The 23,627-nt window shown below is 50.9% G+C and overlaps 1 protein-coding gene across 1 annotated transcript; it reads left to right on the forward strand.

Annotated features, from left to right (window-relative positions):
- The first annotated feature begins 639 nt into the window (after positions 1 to 639).
- Positions 640 to 23,500, forward strand: LOC141936041 (olfactory receptor 14A16-like). The gene is made up of 5 exons (XM_074852767.1): positions 640 to 739; positions 3,198 to 3,298; positions 7,885 to 8,017; positions 9,558 to 10,514; positions 23,292 to 23,500. Exons 1-5 carry the CDS (start codon positions 640 to 642, stop codon positions 23,498 to 23,500), a joined length of 1,500 nt encoding a protein of 499 aa, XP_074708868.1.
- The last annotated feature ends 127 nt before the right edge of the window (positions 23,501 to 23,627 follow it).

Below are 23,627 nucleotides of genomic sequence, written 5' to 3' on the forward strand. Positions count from 1 at the left end.
AGGGCTCTTCCTGGGGCAGTGGTTGATGGAGATATACACCTCCCAGGCTCCTGAGTAGGGACAAGGGGGCAATGAGGCCCCAGTGCTGCAGGGGACTGTGCCTCCTCATAGGCATCAGTGGCAGAAATACCAGCCGTTGCCAAAGTCAGGAGGAGGTTGACTCTGTTTGGAATTTTCAGCTTTTCCACAACCCTCTGTCATCTCCACCGCTGGCTGTCCTACTGTGTTTCATCACCTCTTTCCGTGGAGGGTGTAGTCACCCACCCAGTTTTCTTACCTTGCTCTCACCTGAGCATCTTCCTTCCTTTACTGATATCTCACCGTTCTCCCTGGCTCTTTCTTGAAGTGTTGGGTTTTGGTTTTTGATATCTTCCAAAAGCCTTGCACTGACCAGACTCCTTCTGGGTGATGTGTTAAACCGCAACACTGGCCTTGGAATGAATACTTTTTCTTCATAGTGGAAAACAGCGGGAAAAGGAAATAATGCCAGAAAGTGCAGCTGGGGAAGAGGAGACTGTACACACAGAGAAAAACTCCACCATCTCTGAAACCTCTCTTCAAGCACTCTCGGGCTACTCCTATTCTGTCTGGAGTCTCCACACCAGTGAGCCCAGGCTGTTCAGCCTCTCCATACTGGTCATGTTCTTGAGGGCTCTTAATGCCATCTTGGGAGATGTCTGGGCACGCTCCAAGGTTTTTGCAGATGAAAACATAGTGGTCATAGGCCCGGAAAGACAAAGTGAGACTTTTTACCAACACCTGTAATGGCAGGACAAGGGGCAACGGTTTTAAACTGAAAGAGGGTAGATTTAGATTTGTTATAAGGAAGAAATGTTGTATGATGAGGGTGCTGAGACACTGCAATAGGTTGCCTAGAGACATTTCAGGGAGGGAGCATCCACAACTTTACTTGTCAACATGTTCTAATGTCCAAACACCCTCACAATAAATAATTTCTTCCTTCTATCTAATCTAATCTCCCCTCTTTTCATTTAAAGCCATTATCCCTCACCGTATCCCTACAGTCCCTGATAAAGAGTCCCCCCTCTGTGCTCCTTTAGGCCCCTTTGAAGTACAGGAAGGCCACTATAAGGCCTCTCTGGGTCCTTCTCTTCTCCAGGATGAATAACCCTAACTCTCTCAGCCTGTCCTCCTAGAGGAGGTGCTCCAGTCCCCCCATCACTGTCGTGGCCTCCTCAGGACCTGCTTGGGCAGGTCTATGTCCTTCTTACGCTGGGAGCCCCAGAATTGGACAGAGCACTGCAGGTGGTGTCTCACAATAGTGGAGCAGAGGGACAGAATCCCCTCCCTCAACCTGCTGGCCACACTCTCTTGATGCAGCCCAGGCCACGGTTGGCTTTCTGGGCTGCAAGTGCATGTTGCTGGCTTATAGTCGGCTTTCCATCAACCAACAAGGGAGAGCTGAGGGGCACCACATTGCAGCCTGGCAGCACCTATGAGGTCAGTGACCTTATAATCATCTTCAGTCCAGCCAGCTTCCTTCAGCCTGCCTCTCCTCTTCCTCTCTGTCCCTGTCTTGTGTCTGCTGGGATGAGCAGTTTTGTAATGAATGTCTTGTCACCAAATTGCTGGGGCCAGCTGCTGGCCAATCAGGATCCTGTAACAGGAGTGGCCTCACAATCAACATCACAATTTGTGGTGCCTTCGCCTGTCTGTCTCCATTCACTCCCTTGACTCCTCATCTCTGCTGCACCCTACGTTCAACAGCCAAACCCAGCCCCTTCACTGGACTTTCCCTCTCCCCTGCTCCACGGGTTGGCAGAGCCAGGGGGGGACGTGTCGCATACAGGCTTTGCAGTGCTCATGCAGAATTATTGCCACAAAGTTGGTGCTGAGATCAGACTCAGTGCTGTGGAGCAGACCCCAGCAAGAACTAACAGCGTTCAACAGGAGATCTGCAGTGGTGGCAACCATGTTGGTTTTGCAAGGGGGCTTCTGTCCATTCACTAAAAGGATCTGCTACTACCAAGATGCACTTAGTGTTTCAAGCTGTCACTGGCAGAGCTCCCACGAAATCAATCTGATGTTGTGTCTGTGGGTCTCCAGTCTGTTGGTGCTGGGCTGGGGCTTTTACTCCAGTGTAATCTGCACTGGTCATGGCACAAGACAGACAGCTCCTACCCCAGAGATCTACATCCTTCTTCGTGTTAGGCCAGCACTCACTGTCCTTCACTCTGCTCAGAGTGTTTGCCTCTGCTCATGGAGGAGCTTGATGAGATTCTCCTTGAATATTCTGAGGCACAATCCAATGCTTATTGCCCTCTGCATCCACAGCATAACAAATATTCCTTTCCCTTACTATGGGGATTGACCTGATGGGTCTTCTCACATGACTTCCTTGAATTTCCCTGGTTGGAAGGTGACCTTTTCCCAAATTGGATCAAGTTGATGGGCTCTGTCACAGTCACTTCAAGTCAATTGTTTTGGAGTAATTCAGCCTGAGTTTACCCCAGATGATCCAAGAGTGTTCATGGATGCTCCTGTGCCTGCTAATAACAGGGCCAAGTTTCTCAGGTTCCCAATGGCCTCTTCATCTGTGGGTCATCCCCAAGAATCTGCTGGCAAGGGTACCAGGATCCATGGTGCCAGCCCACAGGAACCTGGGCCTTCCCAGTAGAACCTATGGATCTTGGCCAAGACTTACTCTTGAGTTCCCAGACTGCAGGGAATGCATTGCATTTATTGCCACTTATGTTAGTGACTATATGCTGCTCTGCTAGAAACTGAGCTGCTGTTCCAGCTTTCTCAAGGTCATTTTCTAAAACCTTTAGTTCTGTTTCTATATCTTGTACTTGTCTGACATCTAACTCCACCTTTTTATTTTGTGAGCCGAGCCTATATCTGTGGACCCTACTATCTTTCTCTCTTTTGATTAAGTCGGGTGTCTTACTTTGGAAAATTCTTTAGCGTCGTTCAGATGGAATTCTTCCAAGCAGGTTCCTCAGCAGGCCAAAATCTCCTCTCCAGAAGAGAACAGTCAGTAGTCAACGAAATCCAGATCAGAGGCTACTTGATCAAACTTAACCCTTCCCAGTCCACAAGACCAGAGGGGCTGCATCCCAGGGTGCTGAGAGAGAAAGACGATGTCACAGTGAGGCCCCTCCCCACCATCTTTGAAAGGTCTTGGAGACTGGGGGACTAAGTGGAGATTATTATATCACATAATCTGTAACCAGAAAAAGAAGAAAATGGAAAAAGAATAAATTATTTCTTACTGGTATTGGATATTGAAAGTTCTTACATTGGTTATACTCCTGAAACCTCTGAAATTAACCATGTAAGAAGAGAGGAATTGAGGAACATTCTGCCCAAAGACTTGGCTTGTCAGGGCATTTTGCATGTTAATGAGCCCTCTGGTGCCATGTTCCTGAACTGCAGATACTGAAAGAAGAAAGAACAAGGCTCTGGAGAACTGAAAGTCAGCAGCAAACCTCCATGTGTCTGAGGGTATTATCGTGCCCCACTGAGGCCATCACTGAAGAGACTATAGAGGGAACCACCAGAACAGGTGACCATCCCTGATGGCTGGGGAAGAAGGAAATCGGAGGTGATGGAACCAGGTACAAAAATGAATGTGGAGGTGGCTGTGAAAATCATAGAATAGAAACATAGAATATTTTTTGCTGGAAGAGAATCTACCCTCTTTTAGTTTAAAGCCATTAGCCCTTTTCCTTGTCCTATCAGAACAGATCCTGCTAAAAGTCTCTCCCCAGCTTTCTTTTAAACCCCCCCTGATTACTGAAAGGCAGCAATAAGGTCTCCCCAGAGCAACAATCCCTCTGATTATTTCTGTGGCCTCCTCTGGTCCTGCTCCAACTGGTCCATGTCTCTACTGTGCTGAGGACCCCAGAGCTGGATGCAGTGGGGGGGAGGTGTCTCAGCAGATCATTGTAGAGGGGCACCATCACCTCGACCTGATGACCACACTTCTTCTGGGGCCGCCCAGGGTACAGTTGGCTTTCTGGGCTGCCAGCACACATTGTTGGCTCATGTTCAACTTTTCATCCACCAGTACCCCCACGTCCTTCTCTGCAGGGTTGCTCTCAATCCCTTCATCCCCCAGCCTGTACTGATATGGGGAGTTGCCTTGACCCAGGTGCAGGACCTTTCACTTGGCATTGTTGAACTTCATGAAGTTCACATGGGCCCACTTCTCGAGATTGTCCAGGTCCCTCTGCATGGTATCCCATCCTTGGGAGTGTCAACCACACCAGTCAGCTTTATGTCACCTGCAAACATGCTGAGAGTTTACTCGATTCTAATATCTATGTCATTAATGAAGATATTAAGCAGTACTGGTCACAGTATGGACCCCAAATAGTCCATCAGATCCATATGTCTCCAATTTAGAGAGAAGGATATTAGGGGGACCATGTCAAAGACCTTACAGAAGCCCAACTAGATGATATCCATAGCTCTTCCCCTGTCCACTGATGTCGTCACTCCATCCTAGAAGGCCACGAGGTTGGTCAGGCAAAACTTGCCCTTGGTGAAGCCATGGTCGCTGTCTCAAATCAGCTCCCTGTCCTCCACGTGCCTCAGCAGAGCTTCTAGGAGGATCTGTTCTATGATCTTCCCAGGCACAGAGATGAGGCTGACAGGTCAGTAGTTCCCAGGGTCCTCCTTTCTACCCTTTCTAAAATGGGTGCAGTGGTTCCCTTTTTCCACTGGGGACTTCAACTGACTGCCATGAATTAGCAAATATCCTGGAGAGTGGCTTGGCAACTACATCAGCCAATTTCCTTAGGACTCGAGCGATGCATCCTGTAGATTCCTGTAGGTCCCATAGATTCATGTATGCTCAGGTTCCTCAGGTGGTCCCAAACCTGACCTTCTCTTACAACCTTACCTTCTCTTTCTCAACTCCTCCCAGAATACCTGTCCCTGCTGCCACTGCCTGTGCATTTCCTTCTTGCCCTTTACTTTGACCAGCAGGTCTCCACTCAGCCATGCCTGTCTCTTGCCTTCCTTGCGTGATTTCTTACACCTGGGATTGATAGAGGTTATTCTTCCTCCCAATGCAGGACTGTCCACTTCTTGTAAAACTTGAGAAGTTTCTGTTGGCCAAATCCTGGAGTTTCTCAAAGGCCTCCTGGAGTGAAGTTCCATCTTGTGAGCTGTTAATATTTGTGTGCAGGTGGCTCACCCTGATTGTGGTGAGCCATCAACACAAGATCACAGTATAACAAACTGCAGGACCCTACAGCTAATAAAAGGAGTTGCTGGTTTTGTACTGACCAAGGGAGGAATCAACACTCTAGGAGGGCAGGAAGTAAGCAAAGCCAGAGGCAGTGGGGAAAGAGCAGAGTTGGGCTGTTTGTAGAGGAATGTGTGAGGGTGATCAAAGAGAAGAACTTGGGAGGGAAAAGAAGGAAAAAGAAAAGCAAAGGTTAAGCTCAGACATGATGAAGCCTGCATCAGAAGTTCCCTGCCGAGCAGCCCTGTGCCAGTGACTTCAGGGGGACAAAAAGCCACATCTGATCACTCCAAACTTATGGCTGCTCCCTTCCATGGTCATGGGGAACGTGAGTGCTCTCCCTGTCATCATCAAGGGAAGAGCTGTGGTGGAAGGAAATGCACCGTCACCCATCCTGGAAGGGACCTCAGGAGGTCTGTAGGCCAAGCACAACCACTGTCAGTGGAGAAAGGAGAAATGAGGTTTGGGCTGTTTGTATGCTGGGCTGTGGGAGTGGAAAACATCGGCCTCTATAGACACGTGTCCAGTAGTGATCTCTCCAGGGACTGATCTTAGACTCTGGCCCTGGGATCCCCTCATCCCTCCAGTATGCCTCGACACAGACAAATACACACAGAGAAACACACAGACACATACATGGAAACACAAAATTTTCTTTCTCCGGGAGAGTAATGGAACATCTGAGGCTGGAAGGCAGACAGCTTTGAAATTCTCTGTGCCGCCTCTTCTTGCTTATTTTTGTCAGGAGCTCCTTTCTCATCCATACCCGCCTTCTCCAATGTTGCTTCAATTCCTGCATGTCTGGCAGTGCTATCCTTGACAATCAAACACCTCTTGTCTCTTCTCTTCAGTGTTGTATCCCATAGGATTCTGCCAAGCAGGTTCCTCAGGAGGTCAGAGCCTGCTCTCCTGAAGTCCTGATCTTGGCCTTGTTCCCTTCTCTCAGGAGCCTCGACATTACTTTCTCACCCCTGAATGTTACATCCCTGACCAGCTCTTCCTTGTTTCTAAGTTTGATTTCCTGCAGGACACCTCCCCTCACTGCCTCTTCAGTCACCCTTGTTGGGATGATGTCAATTAAATCAAAAATCTTCTGGATGCCTTTCACTTTGCTGTGTTGCCCCTTCAGCAAATATTGGTATAGTTTAGGTCTGATATGAGGACCAGGACTTCTGCCACTTGAATCGAGAAGGTCCATCTATTTGCTCTTCCTCATCAGGGGGTCCATTGCAGATATCTACCCTTCATCTCAGCTGACTCATCGTCCATCCCCAGGCAGAGCTCCACACATTCCTGCTGGTCTCTCCCATAAAGGGAATCTTCCCCTCAGGGTCCAGCCCCATGGCCTTATCAGTACCAGACCCCCAGGACCCACAGTTTCTCCAGGAGAGGCGATTTGTAGTACCCTGGAACTCCTCGTGCTGTTCTCTTGTGAGAAACACCCCAATAAAGATGACCCAGCTGCACACAAATATTAAAAGCTGACCAAATGGAACTTCACTCCGTGAGGCCCTTTTGAAACTCTGGGATTCAGAAATGGAAGTCACCTGAAATTTTACAATGGGGCAGTCCTACATCAGTGGGGGGAGGGGAGCAAATAACCCCATACATCAGGACAGGACGGGACCTGACCGGCTGGTGTGACTCCACAAACATGGGTGTGTCCCAGGGCGTGGCTCCCCATTTTGGAGAAGTAGAGAGGACCTGGAGAGTGTTGAGTGAAGGTGTGCCAAGGTGGGGTTCGGGACCTGGTGCCCATGACCTGTGTGGGGTGGCTGAGGGACCTGGAGTTCTTTGACCCAGCAGTGTGGAGGCTCCAGGCGCTAGAGGAGTAGCCTGACAGTGACTGAGGGGGGATTTCAGAGATGATGGAGCTTTTCTTTGTAGTGAGATACATCATGAGAAAGGACTAATGCCACAAAGTGCAGCTGGGGAGGCTCAGACTGGACACAGAGAAATGTCACTCGAAGGGCAGTGCTGTGATGTAAGAAGTCACCCAGAGGGAGACTGGAGCAGCCCCAGGCTTTGTGTTTCAAGGAGCAGCCAGGGAGGATGGAGAGATCTCAGTAAAGGAAGGGAGATGCTGAGGTGAGAGCAAGGTGTGGTAGCTGGGTGGATGTCTCCAGCCTGCAGAGAAAGAGGTGCAGGTGTGGGACACAGTGGGACAGCCTGTGGTGGAGATGATAGAGGGATGAGGAAAGTCTGAAAATCCCCCAGCAGAGATGAGCTCTTTGTGCCCTTGGCTCTGGCTGTTGTCTCTGCCACTCATGCTGATGAGGAAGCACCTTCCCCCTCCAGCACTGGGTCTCATGGCCTCCCCTTCCCCACCTGAGAGCTTGGGAGGTGTTGGACCATAGTCCTGCCCTTGGCATTGCCCATACCCACATCACACTGTTCCAGGAAGAGCCCTAGGGAACGTCTGAGGGACAGGATCTCCCTTCCCAGAGGCTGGGCTCAGGGCTTGGCCCTTTTGTTTAATGTAACACATCCAGGTTTATTCAGAACTTGTTCCAGCTTGACATGGCCTTTGTTTACCTGTCATCTCTGCCTGGAGTTTTCTACTCTAACAAGCCCCTGCGGAGGCTTTGTCAGTAATGGTCCTCACTGGGACCCATTAACACTCCAAGAAACTGTGGAGTTTGCATCTGACTTTGACTTCTTGACAGGCATCTTCATCGTCCTATCCCTGTCTGAGGTTCATGGACTGGGCACCAAACCCACCAGATAAGTCAATGAATGTCTTGGGCTTGCTTTCTGCTGTGAAGCTGAGCTGGACTCCTGGGCCAGAGGGAGCTGAGGGCAAGTGGTCAGCGCTGCAGAGAGACAGATCTGGCCAGGAGCAGCTCCTCTGCAAAGCGCAGCAGGGCTGAGGGCACTGCCTGCAGGCAGCGAGGGCAGAGGAGCCGGGCACAGAGAGGGGAAAGGCAGACGGCAGTGGCAGGATGCTGAGAGCTCACTGGAGGAGATATCTTCACAGCCCTTGACACAGTAAGTCTCTGGGTGCAGGGCAATGCAGCTGCAGGTGGTGGAGGGATCTGGTGAAGCCAGGAATGTCCCTGGTGTCTGGAGGAGGAGGACGTGCTCCAGAGCAGGGCTTCCCTGCTGCACTGTCAGAGGGACAGGCCATGGCGGCTGCCTTCTCCCGGGGACGGCTGCAGGGGTGTGCAGGTACGGGTGCAGCCAGGGGTGCCCAGGGCTGTCCTTGAGAGCAGGGTCCCTGCAGCCCAGGGGCTGTGTGCTGGGGCAGGGACTCTGCCGCCTGCCAGGGTCAGCACTCAGCCTGCCCGGGGAGCTGCCCACGGCTCTGTGGGGAGAAGCTGTGTGGGGAAGGAGAGACCCCGGCAGGGCAGGGTCCTTCTGCTGTGGAGAGTGTGCTGCATGGGTCAGGGCTGCTCACAGCTCCAGATCACCCCCAGGACATTGGCAGATGCAGCATTTCAAGAAGCACATGAAGGCAGGGGCTGCCTGAAGGGATTGAGATTGTGCTTTCTGTCTCCTGCTCTTGTTTGTGTGTGTAGGGAATTGGACATGAAAATTTCCCTCTTGGTTCTGGAGTAGACATTTAAACTCCATATCCTTTTTCACTTAGAGGTGAATACATTTATGTATATCAAAGATTAAGAACATAGGACTTGCAGATAGCCGCAGTGTCACCTTTACAACCTCATCAGATTTGGTCTTATGTACCCATCAGAGCCTGCAGACACAGAGAACCCCCTGGGCAGGGCTCTGCTGCCAGGAGGGGTCTGCAGGGCAGAGGTGAGCACACAGCGGGTGGGATGGTGGCTGTGAGCACCACGGGGAGGAGACTTGGAGACAAACAGCTTCCACAGGGACAACTCCTGTCAGCAGAGAGCCAGGCAACACCTATGCATCCCTCCCTGCTCAGCTGGATGAGGAAGGGGAGAAGAGTTTGGAGAAATGGACTTAGAAACTACTCACTTCTGAGCACGCATAAGTCCAATTTCTTCTTCAAGTACATTGTTAGTGAGATCATCCTCCAGCAGAGAGAGGTGCAATAAGCTCTGGGAACCTGTGTGGTGACCAGCAGATCACTTGTGGGCAGAGCAGCTCTCCTGCCTCTGCACTAGGCACAGGGTGCCCTTTTGTCACACAGAGCTCCCCAATGTTCAGGCAGAGAAAAATGCAAGAGGTGCTGCCTTCTGCCCCTTAAGAGAAGGTGCCCTCACTCAGCAGCACAACCCTGAGCTGAAAAAATGGAGTTGAATCAAATTCCCCCAAAGAAAGAGAAATAATTTTGAGGAGATGTTTTAGGAAATAGCATAGGATTGACTCAAGAAAACCTGCCCTAACTTGTCAGTGTCTTCTCGTTCAACAGTCCCCCATGCCCAGGGAGAACAAATGTCCAACAGCAGCTCCATCACTGAGTTCCTCCTCCTGGCATTCACAGACAGACGGGAGCTGCAGCTCTTGCACTTCTGGCTCTTCCTGGGCATCTACCTGGCTGCCCTCCTGGGCAACGGCCTCATCATCACCGCCATCGCCTGTGACCACCACCTGCACACCCCCATGTACTTCTTCCTCCTCAACCTCTCCCTCCTCGACCTGGGCTCCATCTCCACCACTCTCCCCAAAGCCATGGACGATTCCCTCTGGGACAACAGGAACATCTCCTACTTGGGATGTGCTGCACAGCTCTTCTTCTTCTATTTCTGTGCTGCAGCAGAATATTTCCTTCTCACTGTCATGTCCTACGACCGCTACGTTGCCATCTGCAAACCCCTGCACTATGGGACCCTCCTGGGCAGCAGAGCTTGTGTCCACATGGCAGCAGCTGCCTGGGGCACTGGGTTTCTCTGGGCTGTGCTGCACACGGCCAACACATTTTCAATACCACTCTGCCAAAGTAACACCCTCGACCAGTTCTTCTGTGAAATCCCCCAGATCCTCAAGCTCTCCTGCTCACACTCCTACCGCAGGGAATTTGGGCTTCTCATGGTTAGTGCCTGTTTACTTTTTGGATGTTTTGTTTTCATTGTGGTGTCCTATGTGCAGATCTTCAGGGCCGTGCTGAGGATCCCCTCTGAGCAGGGACGGCACAAAGCCTTTTCCACGTGCCTCCCTCACCTGGCTGTGGTCTCCCTGTTTGTTGGCACTTCATTTTTTTCCCACCTGAAGCCCCCCTCCACCTCCTCCCCATCGCTGAACCTGGTTGTTGCAGTTCTGTACTCAGTGGTACCTCCAGCAGTGAACCCCCTTATCTACAGCATGAGGAACAAGGAACTCAAGGATTCCCTGAGGAAAGTGATTGACTGTTTTTCAGCAGCCATAGACTGTCAGTCATTCTCTGCAAATGACTCCCAGTATATATCATGACAGCCCAAGCATTTCTTTCCTTCTTTATATAATTATTTTTTCTTTCTTCCATTTGTGATGATGTGGTCTCCAAAGACATTCCATTACACTTTCCCTCCTACATTAGTATCCACCTGTCTTGTGTGACTCAGGGACTTTGTCTAAAGGAGGAATAAGGGATTCTCTGTCTTCAAGAAAAATAAACGAACGCACAGCTTCTTTTTCTTACATCAATCCTTACCAGGGCAGGAATAAACAGGGAATTAAAACACATTTCTGGCTGCACCAGCTCAGGACTCCTGCGCTGGTCCGATTGGAAGGGATAGCATGGAGAAGCTACAGACCCCTCAGGATCTGCTGGACAGGAGAGCAGGGGACACAGGGTGCCCCTGACCTACTTCACCTTGTGCCATGGGTGCCTCCCATCTCTGGGGATGATCCCTTCCTGCCCCTGAGGAGCTGCTGTGCCCTTCAGAGGGGCTGAGGCTGTGGGGTGAGTGCCCAGAGCACCCTGCAGTGGGCACTGCCTTGGGACCAGCCCAGACTGGGCTTTGTTGGGGAGAGAGGTGGAGAGAGGGCAGGGAAGGTAGGAGAGCTTGGAGGGAGCTGGGCTGGGCTGGAAAGTACCGATGAGAGAAAACCATCAGCATATAACTCTCACTGTGTGACCATGCAGGGTGAGGACTCAGACCAGGGCATTTGTGGTGCAGAGCCAGGGCTTGTGGAAGGGATCGAAGACATGCAGGTGCAGGAGAGAAGAGGCTGGTCTGTGCCCTTGGTGACATGGGTATTCATCACCCCCCCGTCCCTCCCATCAGCCATTTCCAGCACTGCCCACTCACCTCAGTTTATGGGTGGTTTTGCTCTGTGCCCATCTCCTTCCTCCTGCTGGTCTCAGTGCCTGTGTCAGGGGAAGAGCCAGCCCTGCCCCAGCCTCTCTTCTTTCCCAGACCTTGGCAGACCCCAGAGAAGGGAGGTCTGGGAACCCTTGTGTGGGACAAAGCTGGGGCTTGACTGGGACCAGGCTCATGGGGGCTGCGAAAACAGGACAGCTGGTGGGGATGGATGCTGAGGTCCGGCATGGGGGCTCTGATAGTAGATGTTTCCACACCCCAAACACACCCTGTCCTGGACAGTGTCTGATGAGGGGGACATGGGGGCATGTGTTGGGCAGTGGGGCTGCACTGGTGCAGGGGTGGTTCACAGGTGGGGGGTCATGACACAGCAATCAGGAGGTGGAAGCAAGGACAGGCTATGAAGGAGGAATTTAGAAATATGACCCGAGCTGAGGGCATGTGTTTAGGAAAGCCAAAGTTTCCCTGGAGCTGAGGGGGGCTCCAGGCAACATCCAGAGCAAAATGAAGAGCTTCAGTCACTGCGTTTGCAGTAAAAGGCTGAACAAGGCCCATGCCAGTTGCTGCTGAATGTGGAGGGGGTTTCACAGCAGCAGAGACAGATGGGGATGAGGGACTCAACGGTGCCTTTGCTTTAGTCTTTCCTGAAAAGTTCTCCCAGGCCTCTGCTCAGGGAAAGGGCTCCTACTGACAGGCTTCTTCAGCCTGGAGAAGGGATGGCTGAGGGGCACCGCACAGCCAGGGGGGCCTCCCCTTTTTCCCCATGAGGCTAGCCAAGCATTGGAACAAGCGTTGGTCCCCCTGAGAGATTGTGAAGTCCTCCATCCTTGCAGGTTTTCAAGACCCAGATGGACCAAGCCCTAAGAAGCCAAGTCTCACCATATACCTGGCCCTGCTTCAAGCAGAGGGTTTTCCCATAGACCTCCCAAGGTCTATGCTGATTCTCAATGATCTTATTATCCTATGATTTCTTGTCCAAAATGTGCAGATGTTTATGGGGCACTGATCCTGTATTTTATGTGACCAGCTAAGACAAGTCAGGTGAACATCTCCTCCACTCCACTGACTGCAAGGGGGAGCCTGGCAGGCACTGCCTCAGACAGCTCTACATTACCCCTGCACCTCACTGCATCCAGCTTTAACACCCTCAAAGGCCATAGTCTGCACCCTGATGTTCCTACTCGCAGGGTTTGGGAATCAGGGAAGGTGAATGCCACCTGTGACTGAAATACATTCCGGCTGTTCATGGACAGCAAGGAGTTTCTCCTTCTGGCGCATTCCCATGACACGTGGACTCCACCTGCAATTCGTCTCCCCTTGTTTTAGACAACTGCTCTTTGGGTGTCTGTCGACTCTTGCTCCTACAGGCTCCTCTTGCAGTTGACAGTGGGTATTCAACCTCCTACACTGTAATTCATCCTTCTACAATTGTTAAATCACTTGGTTCCTTGGTTGTCTTGGCCTCCAGGCACCTGCTCAGCCCTCACACAGCCTGGGTGTTGGCTCACTCCTGGGCACTTCTTTCCAGGTGAGCCCCCTCCAAGTTGCAGTCCCAGGGGTGGTTCTGAGGGGAGATGCTGCTTGGTGTCAGGTCTGCTCCAGAGCAGACAGGGCTGAGCAGGGTGTCCATGAGCAGGGCCTGCCCTCCTGCGTGCTGCAAATGGTCGGGGGGCTGGAACAGAGGTGTCCTCAGAGCCAGCACCCAGACAGGGACCTTTCCCCTGCCTCACCCCTCCCTTTTTGGACACAGGCAGGTGATGACTGACGAGGGCTGCACTCTGACACTCATGAACAAGGCAGAACTGGATGAGGATGTGAATGCTGAGGGCAGCTGTGGCTGCAGTGACCATGGCAGAGGAAAAAGACAAACAGCCAAATGACAGCCTTGGCCTGCAGCACAGCACATTTCACATGGTTCAGCATCTGCTTGGCAGGATCCTGGAGAGCCAAGATCCATGGAGCCCTCTTGGAACTTTGGGGACAACAACATCAAAGCCCAGCAACACCTCAGTGTGGTGTTCTGTGAGGTAAACAGGCCCTAGCTGGAGGCTGGTGGGGATGGACAGGGTTCTTCTGGCTGAAGAGTTCACACACAAGAACGCATCGCACAGGGGTGGGAGAGGGAACAGGTTGTCCAGGAGGTAGATGCAGACATGGCCTTGGGGTACAGGGGTGGAAGCAGGAAAGTCAAAGCTCAGATGGGGCTGAAATCAGATAAAGGCTGAGGAACTCATTGTTTTCCCTTCCTCTTCTCCTGGTAAGATCTGCCCCCAGACCTCCCTGGTCCTTGAGTCTCTGACCAACATCTCTGCAGGCAGGGCTGCACCCATGGCAGAGGAACGTGTGCCTGGGGAGCACTTGCACCACTTGGCCACACACAGGTGCACGGGACCAGAGGGGATGTGCCCAAGGGTGCTGGGAGAGCTGCCTGGGGTCATTGCAAGGGTGCTCCTGGTCACCTTTGAAATGTCAGGGCAAACAGGGTGGGAAATGGCAGACATTGCACCCATTTTCAAGCAGAGCAACAAGGAGCATCCATGGAACAACAGGCTGGTCAGTCACATCTCAGTTCCCAAGAAGGTGATGGAGCAATTTCATTTGAGTAATTCCTTTGCCCACATCCATCAGCTGTTGCTCTCTGAGATGCCCTGGGGTAGCTGAAGTACCCGCAGGGTGCTTGGAAGGGTGACACAGGACCTATGGGAACCCTTCTGGAGCATTCCCTGGTCACCAGGAAAAGGACCTCCAGACAGCTCAGTGGAGACAAGTCCTTTGTCTCTATTGACTGGGAGGGGAAGTCTAGACAACTTGATTTGACATAGACATTTGACATAGAGGTGTCTGATGTTGGGGGAGACCAGTCTTCTCCATTTCTTCACCTACAAAGGAGTCACTCTTCATTTACCCTGGAGGCAATTAAAAGGGAGTGTTCATGGATGATTCAGGGACCCCTTTGAGCAGACACTGTAACACAGATGTGTTGAGACAAGTGCAAATCTGGCCACCCAGACCCAGGGTGTTTCGCTGCAGGTGGTCCCCCAGCTTCCCCGTATCAGGGGAGAGAGCCTGCCACTTAGTGGTGACTCTCTTTCTGCAAGGGGGGAGGGGTGGCAAGGATGCTGCTGGGTGGGGAGGGGTTTCAGTGTGCTGGGATCTCTGCCAGACATAGAAATATCTGTCATTTATGTTGCAGGCCTGTGTAAGATATGAATGTTCAGAAAATTTCAGTAAAAATGAAACAAAAAAGAAATGAGGAAATAAGAAAAGAATATTTTTTAATAAGACTTTCAGCCTTTTTTTATGTGTTTTTGTCTTATTTCCACTTTACTTTACTTTGCCTTGTTTTGATATACCAGACTTTGCGGCATTTCATGAACATTTTTTTAATTATGATTATAAATACTAAAATATTTCCAGAACCAGGGTGAGAAGGAGCTACAAGGACACAGATGCCCTAAGTCACAGGGAAAGAGATGCCTGGTGGCAGTGCAGGTGTCCTGGGCCCCTCTGCCGAGCCTCTACCAGCAGCTCCCGAGGGGCTCTGGTCTCCTGCAGGAGACCTCCTGGCCTGTGTGACAGCGGCCAGTCCCAGGGAAATACGTCAGATACAGCAGGGTGTCTGCAAGGGGCACTCGATGTCCATGCTCAGACAGCTGAGCTCTGCCTGGAAAGGGGAAGAACTGCCTGAGACCTTTAAAAAACACCTGAGCAAATTTTGTCAGCTGAGATGACTGAAAACTTTGAATAAAGAGATGATGTTTTTCCACCATGACCACATGGGAATTTCTAGGAAGTGTATGAACTGAAACTGAAGCTCTGAGCTTCAGGGAGTCAGAAGCCTGCCCTTGTCTCTCAGCAGTCTAATTCTCTCTTCAGCCACCTCCTTCACTGTGCTCATATCTCTCATTTCCCATCGATCTGTCTGAAACATTGCTAGTGAGGTTCTCCCCTGGGGATGGTGAACCTCAGTGGAGGCAGCTTCCCCTTAGCACACAGCTGAGCAGTGGCGGTTGTTGTTTGTTAAACTCTCCCATGTTTTCCTTCTGTTTGTTTGCAATGAGGAGAAATTCTGCTGTGCCCGTGTGCAGCCAGGTCTCTGAGGGAAGCCAGTGGGAGCTGGTGCAGAGGAGCTGTAACCTCCAGCTGCAGCTGGGGTGGAGAAGTCTGATGTCAGGAGAAGTGCTGCAAGTCCCAGGGGGCCAATGGGAGAAATGGCCGGGCTGGGGAGGTGAGGAATCAGGTTGTCCATGGAGTGTCTGACCTCCAGGAGGAGATGGTCCTACCCCTCCTGACAGCAGGAGGAGACCCCCTGCATCAACATCAATTAGAGAATGCTGCCATCACTTCTGCTGTAAAATGAAGAAGTAATACAAGACACCCAAAAATAAACAATACTTCTGTATTAAAAGCTCAGTGAAAAATTCCCCTTTACGTGCACTCCAGAGGCCTCTCCAACTAGCTACCCAAGTGTTGAAGACTGAAGAAAATAATTTTAAGAGACATGGCTTTTTGCATTTTAATGATCCCCATGGTGTCTTTGGTGCTGAGACCATGAGCCTCAGACACTGAGAGGAGCCTGAACCAACGGCTGAAGAAGTCAAGGTCAGAAGCAACACCTACAGTTCCCAGGAGTGTTACTGGGTCCCACTGAGGGCCATCCCCAACAAAGCCTCCCCAGGGGCTGGTTAGAGCAGGAGGGTGAAGGCAGGAATGAGAGGTAGCAAACCCAATGTAAAGGTGGTTCTGATGCTCAGTCTGCCTTCATGTGTTGAAGCCAAAGGGCCAAAGCCTGACCCGCAGCCCCTGGGAAGGGAGATCCTGTCCCTCCCACATTGCCCAGGGCTCTTCCTGGGGCAGTGTCATGTGGCAATGTGCGGTGCCAAGGGCAGGACTAGGGTATGGCACTGATGGGTCTGTCCTGGGTGGGGCAAGGAGGCCATGAGCTCCTGGTGCCTTAAGGCTGAGGTTTGTCCTGGTAGGCCTTAGCTGCAGAGGCAACAACCATTGGCAAGGGGGAAATGACCTTGGCTCTGCTGGGGGCTCTTAGCCATGCCAGAGCCTTCAGTTGTCTTTACCACAGGCTGTGCTCAGTGTCCCACACCTGCAGCTCTTTCCCTGCAGGCTCTCAACATCATCCTGATTGCCTGTAGCAGATACTCACGACAGTGTAGTCCATGTGGCTCTGCCCACTAATCCATTGCTTCTCAGCTGATGCATCACCTCTTCCCAAGCAAAGCTCCATGCATTCCCACTGCTCTCCCATGTGCAGGACAACTCTCCTCCCTCGCTATTTCAGCCTGTGTTTCTGAAAAGGCAGCACCCATCCATCGCAGCTCTCCAGTGGTGTCAGCAATGCCCCACATCTTTGTTATCCAAATGAGACTAGAGCTCTGTGACTGCACATGGACATCTAATTCCTCTTGTCTGCTCTCCATGTCACCCTGAGCAAGAGGCCTTGTTCAGAGCTGCTTAGACTGTGTGTGTTTCTTATCGATGGGAATGTATGTAATGTTTATTGGGAACTGTAGGCCACAAAACCATTTCCCATCACACATTGCAGGCCCCACAAATGCTTCCCATCATGCCCAAGGCCACTTAGTCGATATTCTTACCCATGCAAATGTTCCTTATTAAACCCAAGGACAAAGTGGACACGCCAGATAGGTCAGCGTGTTCCTCAAACCATCGACAATAATTATCAAGGAACTTCTAATCAGAAACTACAGTCCTTGAAGAAGAGAAACATCCTGGGACATGGAAGCTTGTTAAAATTGTCTTATGTGAATAAGCTTAAGACCCCTGCCCGGATACAGACCCTTACCCTCTGAGCTTGTGCAGAATGTTGACAAACACACAGTAAGTTACTAAACAATAAGGGATAGGAGTGATAAATGACTAAGCAATAATCATTATACGAAATATGTAAACACCTAGATTGGAGTGTATAAATAGTTTGTAATTCTTTGGTGTGGGGTGCTTGATTTGTGGATACTTTCTCCCTAGCACCCTGTGCAGAATAAATCAATATCTCCTCTCTAAACTAATTTCTGGTTTTCAGTCTATTTCAGATAACATTCAAGCTGTGAGAATTCCTGTGCAAGCTCTCAAAAGAGGTGTCCAGTCATGCTGATCTCCCAGAAAGGGCAGGAGAGCATTTCCATCGTGCTGTCCTGTGGGCATCTCCTTATTTATGTGCATATGTTTGAGGCGTTTCCCCCTAAGCTCTGCTTTGTTTATTACCATGTCCCTTCGGATCTCATTATTCCAGACCCTTTCCTTGAAAGTCTGTCCACCACTTCCTCACGTGATTATTGGCCATTGTCTCCTTTCATTCACCCTTTCAGTTTAAAGTCTTCTTTCCAGGTTGCCCAGCCTTTTAGCAAAGTCCTCCTGTGTCTGCTGCTGTTCAATCACCCTCCCCATTCAGCACCAGCCCATCATTTCCCTTGTTCATTCTTGCTCTATAATGAGTCATTCAAGCTCATCTTCTTGATCTTAACTTCCCTTGCCACCACCGGTTCCAGGCAAGCTTTGCCTCCTAAAACCAATGAAGTCAATCTCTATAAATTTCTCCTCTGTAAACTATCCTTGCTGTCACCTCCTGGCAGCTGCTTCCTGGCCCCTGTCAGAGCCAGCCCTGTCCCTGCACTGACCCAGCCTCCCTGCCCCACACATGCATTATCGTCAAGGGAAGACCTATGGTGCAAGGAAAGGTTTCTAGGGAAATCAAAACCACGGTCAGTGGAGGAAGTGAAACAAGGGTGGGCTGTTGGTATGTTATACTCTGTTACTGAAAAATATATACATATACAGACACACAGAGAAAATAGATCCCTCCAAGAGCGGCTCTTACACCATCTGTCTATCCAGAACCTGGCCCCGGGATCTTCAAGTCCCCCTGTTCCCCCACGCACAGACACACACACACACACACACACACACAATGTCTCTCCCCAGCACAGTCACAGAACCGTTGAGGCTGGAAGGCAGCCAGCTTCCACCTTCTCTGTGCTGCCTCCTCATGCTTCATTTCTGTCAGGAGCTTCTTTCTCATCCCTGCCAGCCTCCTGCCACCTTTGCATGACTTCCTGCATGTCAGGGTGGAACCTTCTGGAGCTGGAAGGGATCCTTGACCATCAAAAAGCTCTCTGCACCCCTCTTCTCTGCAGAGTGCCATCCCATGGGATTCTTCCAATCACATCCCTCAGCAGGCCAAAGCCTGCTCTCATGAAGCCTTGTTCCATTCTCTCACCAACCTCAGCTCTACCTTCTCCCCCCTGACTGTTCCATCCCTGACTATCTCTTCCTTGTTTGTACGTAGGAAGTCCAACAGGGCACCTTACCTCACTGCCTGCTCAGTCACCCTTCTCAGGACAAGCCAAGAAGCTCCAAAAGCAGCCTGTGTGGCTTGCACCTTGCTCTCTTGCCTCTTCAGCAGATACAGGGATAGTGTAAGTCCTCCGTGAGGATCAGGGCCTGCAAACATGTGGCTTCTTCCAGTTGTCTGAAGAAGACCTCATCTACATCCTCTTCCTGACCAGGAGGTGTGGAGCAGACATCCACCCACCACAACATTGTCCATGTTGTTCTTCTCTCTAATGTTGACCCCTCAGCTCTCAGCTGACTCCTCGTCCATCCCCAGGCAGAGCTCCAGGCATTGCTGATGCTCTTTTCTATAAAGAACAATTTCCCCTCTGGGTCAAGACCCATGGCCTTATCAGTACCAGATGGCCAAGTCCCAACAGTTTCTCCAGGAGGTGGTTTGGGCAATCTTTTTTCTTCAGCCGATACTTGCAGACCCTCTGGGCTCTCTATTATCCGATCTAGACTTACACTCTCAAAAATACTGGACTCCCAGGCCTCTTCTACTCACTGGTTGCTCCGGTTTGATGTTCACTACTGGTTACACCCACCGACATACACACCAATGTGACATGCACACACACCGGTCTCACCAGTTGCTGGTCCCCAAAAGAACAGTTGGAAGAGGAACTGACATTATTTACCTGGACTTGGGCAAAGCAGTAGACACTCTCCTACATGACATCCTTGTCTATAAACTAGAGATACGTGGATTTGACAGATGAACCACTCAGTGATAAGGAATTGGCTGGACAGTCTCACTCCAAGAGCTGCAGTCAGCGGCTTGATGTCCAAGTGGAGAGTGCTGGCGAGTGGCGTTCCTCAGGGTCACTGTTGAGACCGGTGCTGTTTAAGATCTTTGTTGGTGACATGGAGAGAGGGATCGAGTGCACCCTCAGAAAGTTCACCAAAACTAAGCTGTGCGGTGTGGCCGACACGTTGGAGGGAATGGATGTGCCATCCAGAGGGACCCGGTCAGGCTGGAGAGGTGGACCTGTGCAAACCTGATGGAGTTCAACAAGGCCAAGTGTAAGGTTCTGCACATGGGTTGGGGTAATCTTAAACTCAAATCCAGGCTGGGCGAGGCGTGGATTAAGAGCAACCCTACAGAGAAGGACTTGGGTTTAACATGGGGTGGAAGACTGACTGTGAGCCAGCAATGTGCACTTGCAGCCCAGAAAGCCAACTCTATCATGGGCTTCATCTAGAGAAGTGCAGCCAGCAGGTCAAGGGAGGGCATACTCCTCTGCTAATTCACTCTTGAGACACCCGCTTGCTGCGTCCAGCTCTGGGACCCCGATATAAGAAGGACATGGACCTGATTGAGTGGGTCTAGAGGAAGCCACAAAGTTATGGGGGGACTAGAACATCTCCCCTATGAGGACAGGCTGAGAGAGTTGAGGTTGTTCAGCCTGGAGAAGAGGCTTCAGGGAGACCTTAGAGCAGCCTCCCAGTACTAAATGGGTCCTACGGGAAAGATGCAGATGGACTCTTTATCAAGGAGTGTAGGGATAGGACAAATGGTTATGAGTTTAAACTGAAAGAGGGTAGATTAAGATTAGTTATAAGGAAGAAATTTCTTACTGTGAGGGTGGTGAGACACGGGCACAGGTTGCCCAGAGAAGTTGTGGATGTCCCCTCCTTGAAACTTCCCTAGGCAGACTGTTTCAGAATCTCAACACACTCATCATAAAATATTTCTTCCTTATATTAAATCTAAATCTTTTCTCTTTCAGTTTAAGGCCTTTGCCCCTTGTTATGTCATGAAGCCCATGGTAAAAAGCCTCACTCAGTCTTTCCTGGACTATGACCACTACATTTTTATCTTCAAACACTTCGGAGAGTGAGCAGACATCTCCAAAGATGGTGTTCAGAGGCCTCAAGCACATCACCAGTATAGAGAGGCTGAACACTCTGGGCTCACTGATGTGGAGTCTCCAGACAGAATAGGGAAAGGCTGAGAGGGCCTGAAGAGATGTTCCAGAGATGGTGGAGTTTAGCTTCATAGTGGAAAACAGCATGAGAATGACATAATGCCAGAAAAGGCAGCTGGGTAAGTCCAGGCTTTACACAGGGACAAAAAGTATTCACTCCAAGAGCAGTGCTGCAGTGTAACAGATCACCTGGAAGGAGTCTGGATCAGTGCAAGGCTTTTGGAAGATTTCAAAAACCAAAACTCAGCATTTCAAGAAAGAGCCAGGGAGGACGGTGAGATATCACTAAAGGAAAGAAGATGCTCAGGTGAGACATTGGTGGGTGACTACAACCTGCATGGAAAAGGGTGCAAGTGATGCAACACCCTAAGACTGTCGCCTGTGGTAGAGATTAAAGAGGGTTGTAGAAAAGCTGAAAGCCCCCAACCAAGTCACCCTCTTCCTGATTTTGGCCATGGCTGGTGTTTCTGCCACTGATGCCTATGAGGAGGCACAGTCCCCTGCAGCACTGGGGCCTCATTGCCCCCTTGTCCCTACTCAGGAGCCTGGCAGGTGCACATCTCCATCACCCACTGCCCCAGGAAGAGCCCTGAGCAATGGGTGAGGGACAGGATCTCCCTTCCCAGGGGCTGGGGGTCACGGCTTGGCCCTTTGGTTAATGGGGTCAGGGCTTGGCCCTTTGGCTTCATGAAACACATGCAGGTTTCCTCAGCATCAGAGCCACCTTTCCTTTGCTTTTCCCTACCTGCCATCACTGCCTCCACATTTCTGCTCTAAGTGGAACCTGGGGAGGCTTTGTCAACAGTGTCCCTCAGTGGGACCCATTAAAGCCACAAGAAACTGCAGTTTGAATATAACTTTCACTTTTTCAGAGGTTTCTTTAGCAACGTCTCAGTGTCTGAGGTTCATGGACTCGGGACCAAACCTACCTGAGGGGTCATTAAAATGCCTTGGTCTGGTCCTCTGCTGTGGAGCTGGGCCGGGCTCCTGGGCCAGAGGGAGCTGAGGGCAAGTGGTCAGCACTGCAGAGAGACAGCTCTGCCCAGGAGCAGCTCCTCTGCAAAGCGCAGCAGGGCTGAGGGCACTGCCTGCAGGCACCGAGGGCAGAGGAGCCAGGCACAGAGAGGGGAAAGGCAGACGGCAGTGGCAGGATGCTGAGAGCTCACTGGAGGAGAAATCTTCGCAGCCCTTGACACAGTAAGTCTCTGGGTGCAGGGCAATGCAGCTGCAGGTGGTGGAGGGATGTGGTGAAGCCGGCACAGCCGCCAGGAATGTCCCTGGTGTCTGGAGGAGGAGGCCGTGCTCCAGAGCAGGGCTTCCCTGCTGCACTGTCAGAGGGACAGGTCATGGCGGCTGCCTTCTCCTGGGGACGGCTGCAGGGGTGTGCAGGCGCGGGTGCAGCCAGGGGTGCCCAGGGCTGTCCTTGAGAGCAGGGTCCCTGCAGCCCAGGGGCTGTGTGCTGTGGCAGGGACTCTGCCACATGCTGATACAGAGAAACGATTACTTGTTTTGAGACTTATTTACTTATTTACTTACTTACAGCAACTTATGATATTTTTGAATATTGCTAAGAATCCTGCTTGCCCAGACTGTTCTGTGGAATTTTACCAAGGACTCCTGTGTTCATCAAAACAAAGCAGTTTACTGTGAAAATCTACCAAGAACTGCAGTGTTCAGCAAAATATCATGTTTTTTCTCCTTGGGAAACAGATGTGCTCTAAGTAGTTGGGTCTTGGAAATGAGTAAAGATAGCCATGTATGGACGGCAGAAGTTCCATTGGTTCTCTTAGATAACATAGAATGAGTAAACCGGCTGAAAACACTCTTGTTATTCAAGAAATTGGCCAAGACAATCTGCGCATTCTCCGGGGAAAAGTACAAGGTGAGAACGACTACGAGCCTTCCTCCCAGAGACCCCCGAAGATGCCCCCCAGGAGGCAATGCGCAGGTGCAAAGAGAACATAAACTGCTGACACCAGCCTCTAGAACTCACCCAGCCTTACTCATGCATATGTATGTTTGTGTTATGTAATCAATGAATATATATATCCTCACTCAATAATTTTTTGGTAAAATGTGCTGTGGGTGTGCAAGCTTTGTGGAGAAATCCCCTTGCACCCCGGTGCCGGAGTAAAACATACCTGCTTTATAACTCTATTTGAGTTGTAGAGTCTGTTTTCCGCAAGTCACTGCCAGGGTCAGCACTCAGCCTGCCCGGGGAGCTGCCCACGGCGCTGTGGGGAGAAGCTGTGGGGTGAAGGAGAGACCCCGGCAGGGCAGGGTCCTTCTGCTGTGGAGAGGGTGCTGCGTGGGTCAGGGCTGCTCACAGCTCCAGATCACCCCCAGGACATTTCCGAGGGCACTTTATAGGGGGAATGTCAAAGCAGGGGTTACTCACTAGATAAGGAACTTTCTTGATTCTGTGATTTCAGTTTCCTGGTTTTAAGGAATTTGGGGGGAAAAAAGGAAAAAGAGTTCTCATGCTTGAACAGGGCAGCTCAGAAATGCTGAGGGATTCTGACAGCCAAGAACACTCCCCAGGTGTGATGGGGCAGCTTCAAAAAGCCCAAAGCTCTCTAACTGCCTTCTGCCATCCTCATTCCTTAGCACTGGGAGTGCAGATGCTGACAGGCCCTTTTGAATTACAAATGGTGACATATGACAAAGTCGAACACCAGGTCTGGCTCCTGCCTCCAGATATAACACGAACCCACTGCTGCAGAGCAGGGCTGACTCGTGCGCAGCCTATGGGCAGAGGCTCTGATCCTCATGGTACATTAATCCAGCACCAACGGGAGTTCCAGGCATGGAAGTGAAGGAAATGTTCTTAGAAAAGGAAAAATGGGAGCATGAGTGCAATAGGGACCAGGGTGTTGGGAAATTACATTGATTTTCCTCAGAAAAGTTTCCCTTGAATTGTCACGGTTATTTCCTCCTCTGACA

Source organism: Strix uralensis, chromosome 31 (genome assembly GCF_047716275.1).
Source record: "Strix uralensis isolate ZFMK-TIS-50842 chromosome 31, bStrUra1, whole genome shotgun sequence".
In the NCBI taxonomy this organism is placed as follows: domain Eukaryota; kingdom Metazoa; phylum Chordata; class Aves; order Strigiformes; family Strigidae; genus Strix; species Strix uralensis.

Bases quoted from the DNA above. Each gene is read 5' to 3' on its own strand.
- LOC141936041 (XM_074852767.1), top strand. From the start codon at position 640: ATGTTCTTGAGGGCTCTTAATGCCATCTTGGGAGATGTCTGGGCACGC. The intron at 8,018-9,557 runs GCAAGTGGTCAG...CTCGTTCAACAG, and splicing joins TGGGCCAGAGGGAGCTGAGG to TCCCCCATGCCCAGGGAGAA. The intron at 10,515-23,291 runs GTCAGTCATTCT...CTCATTCCTTAG, and splicing joins TTTTTCAGCAGCCATAGACT to CACTGGGAGTGCAGATGCTG.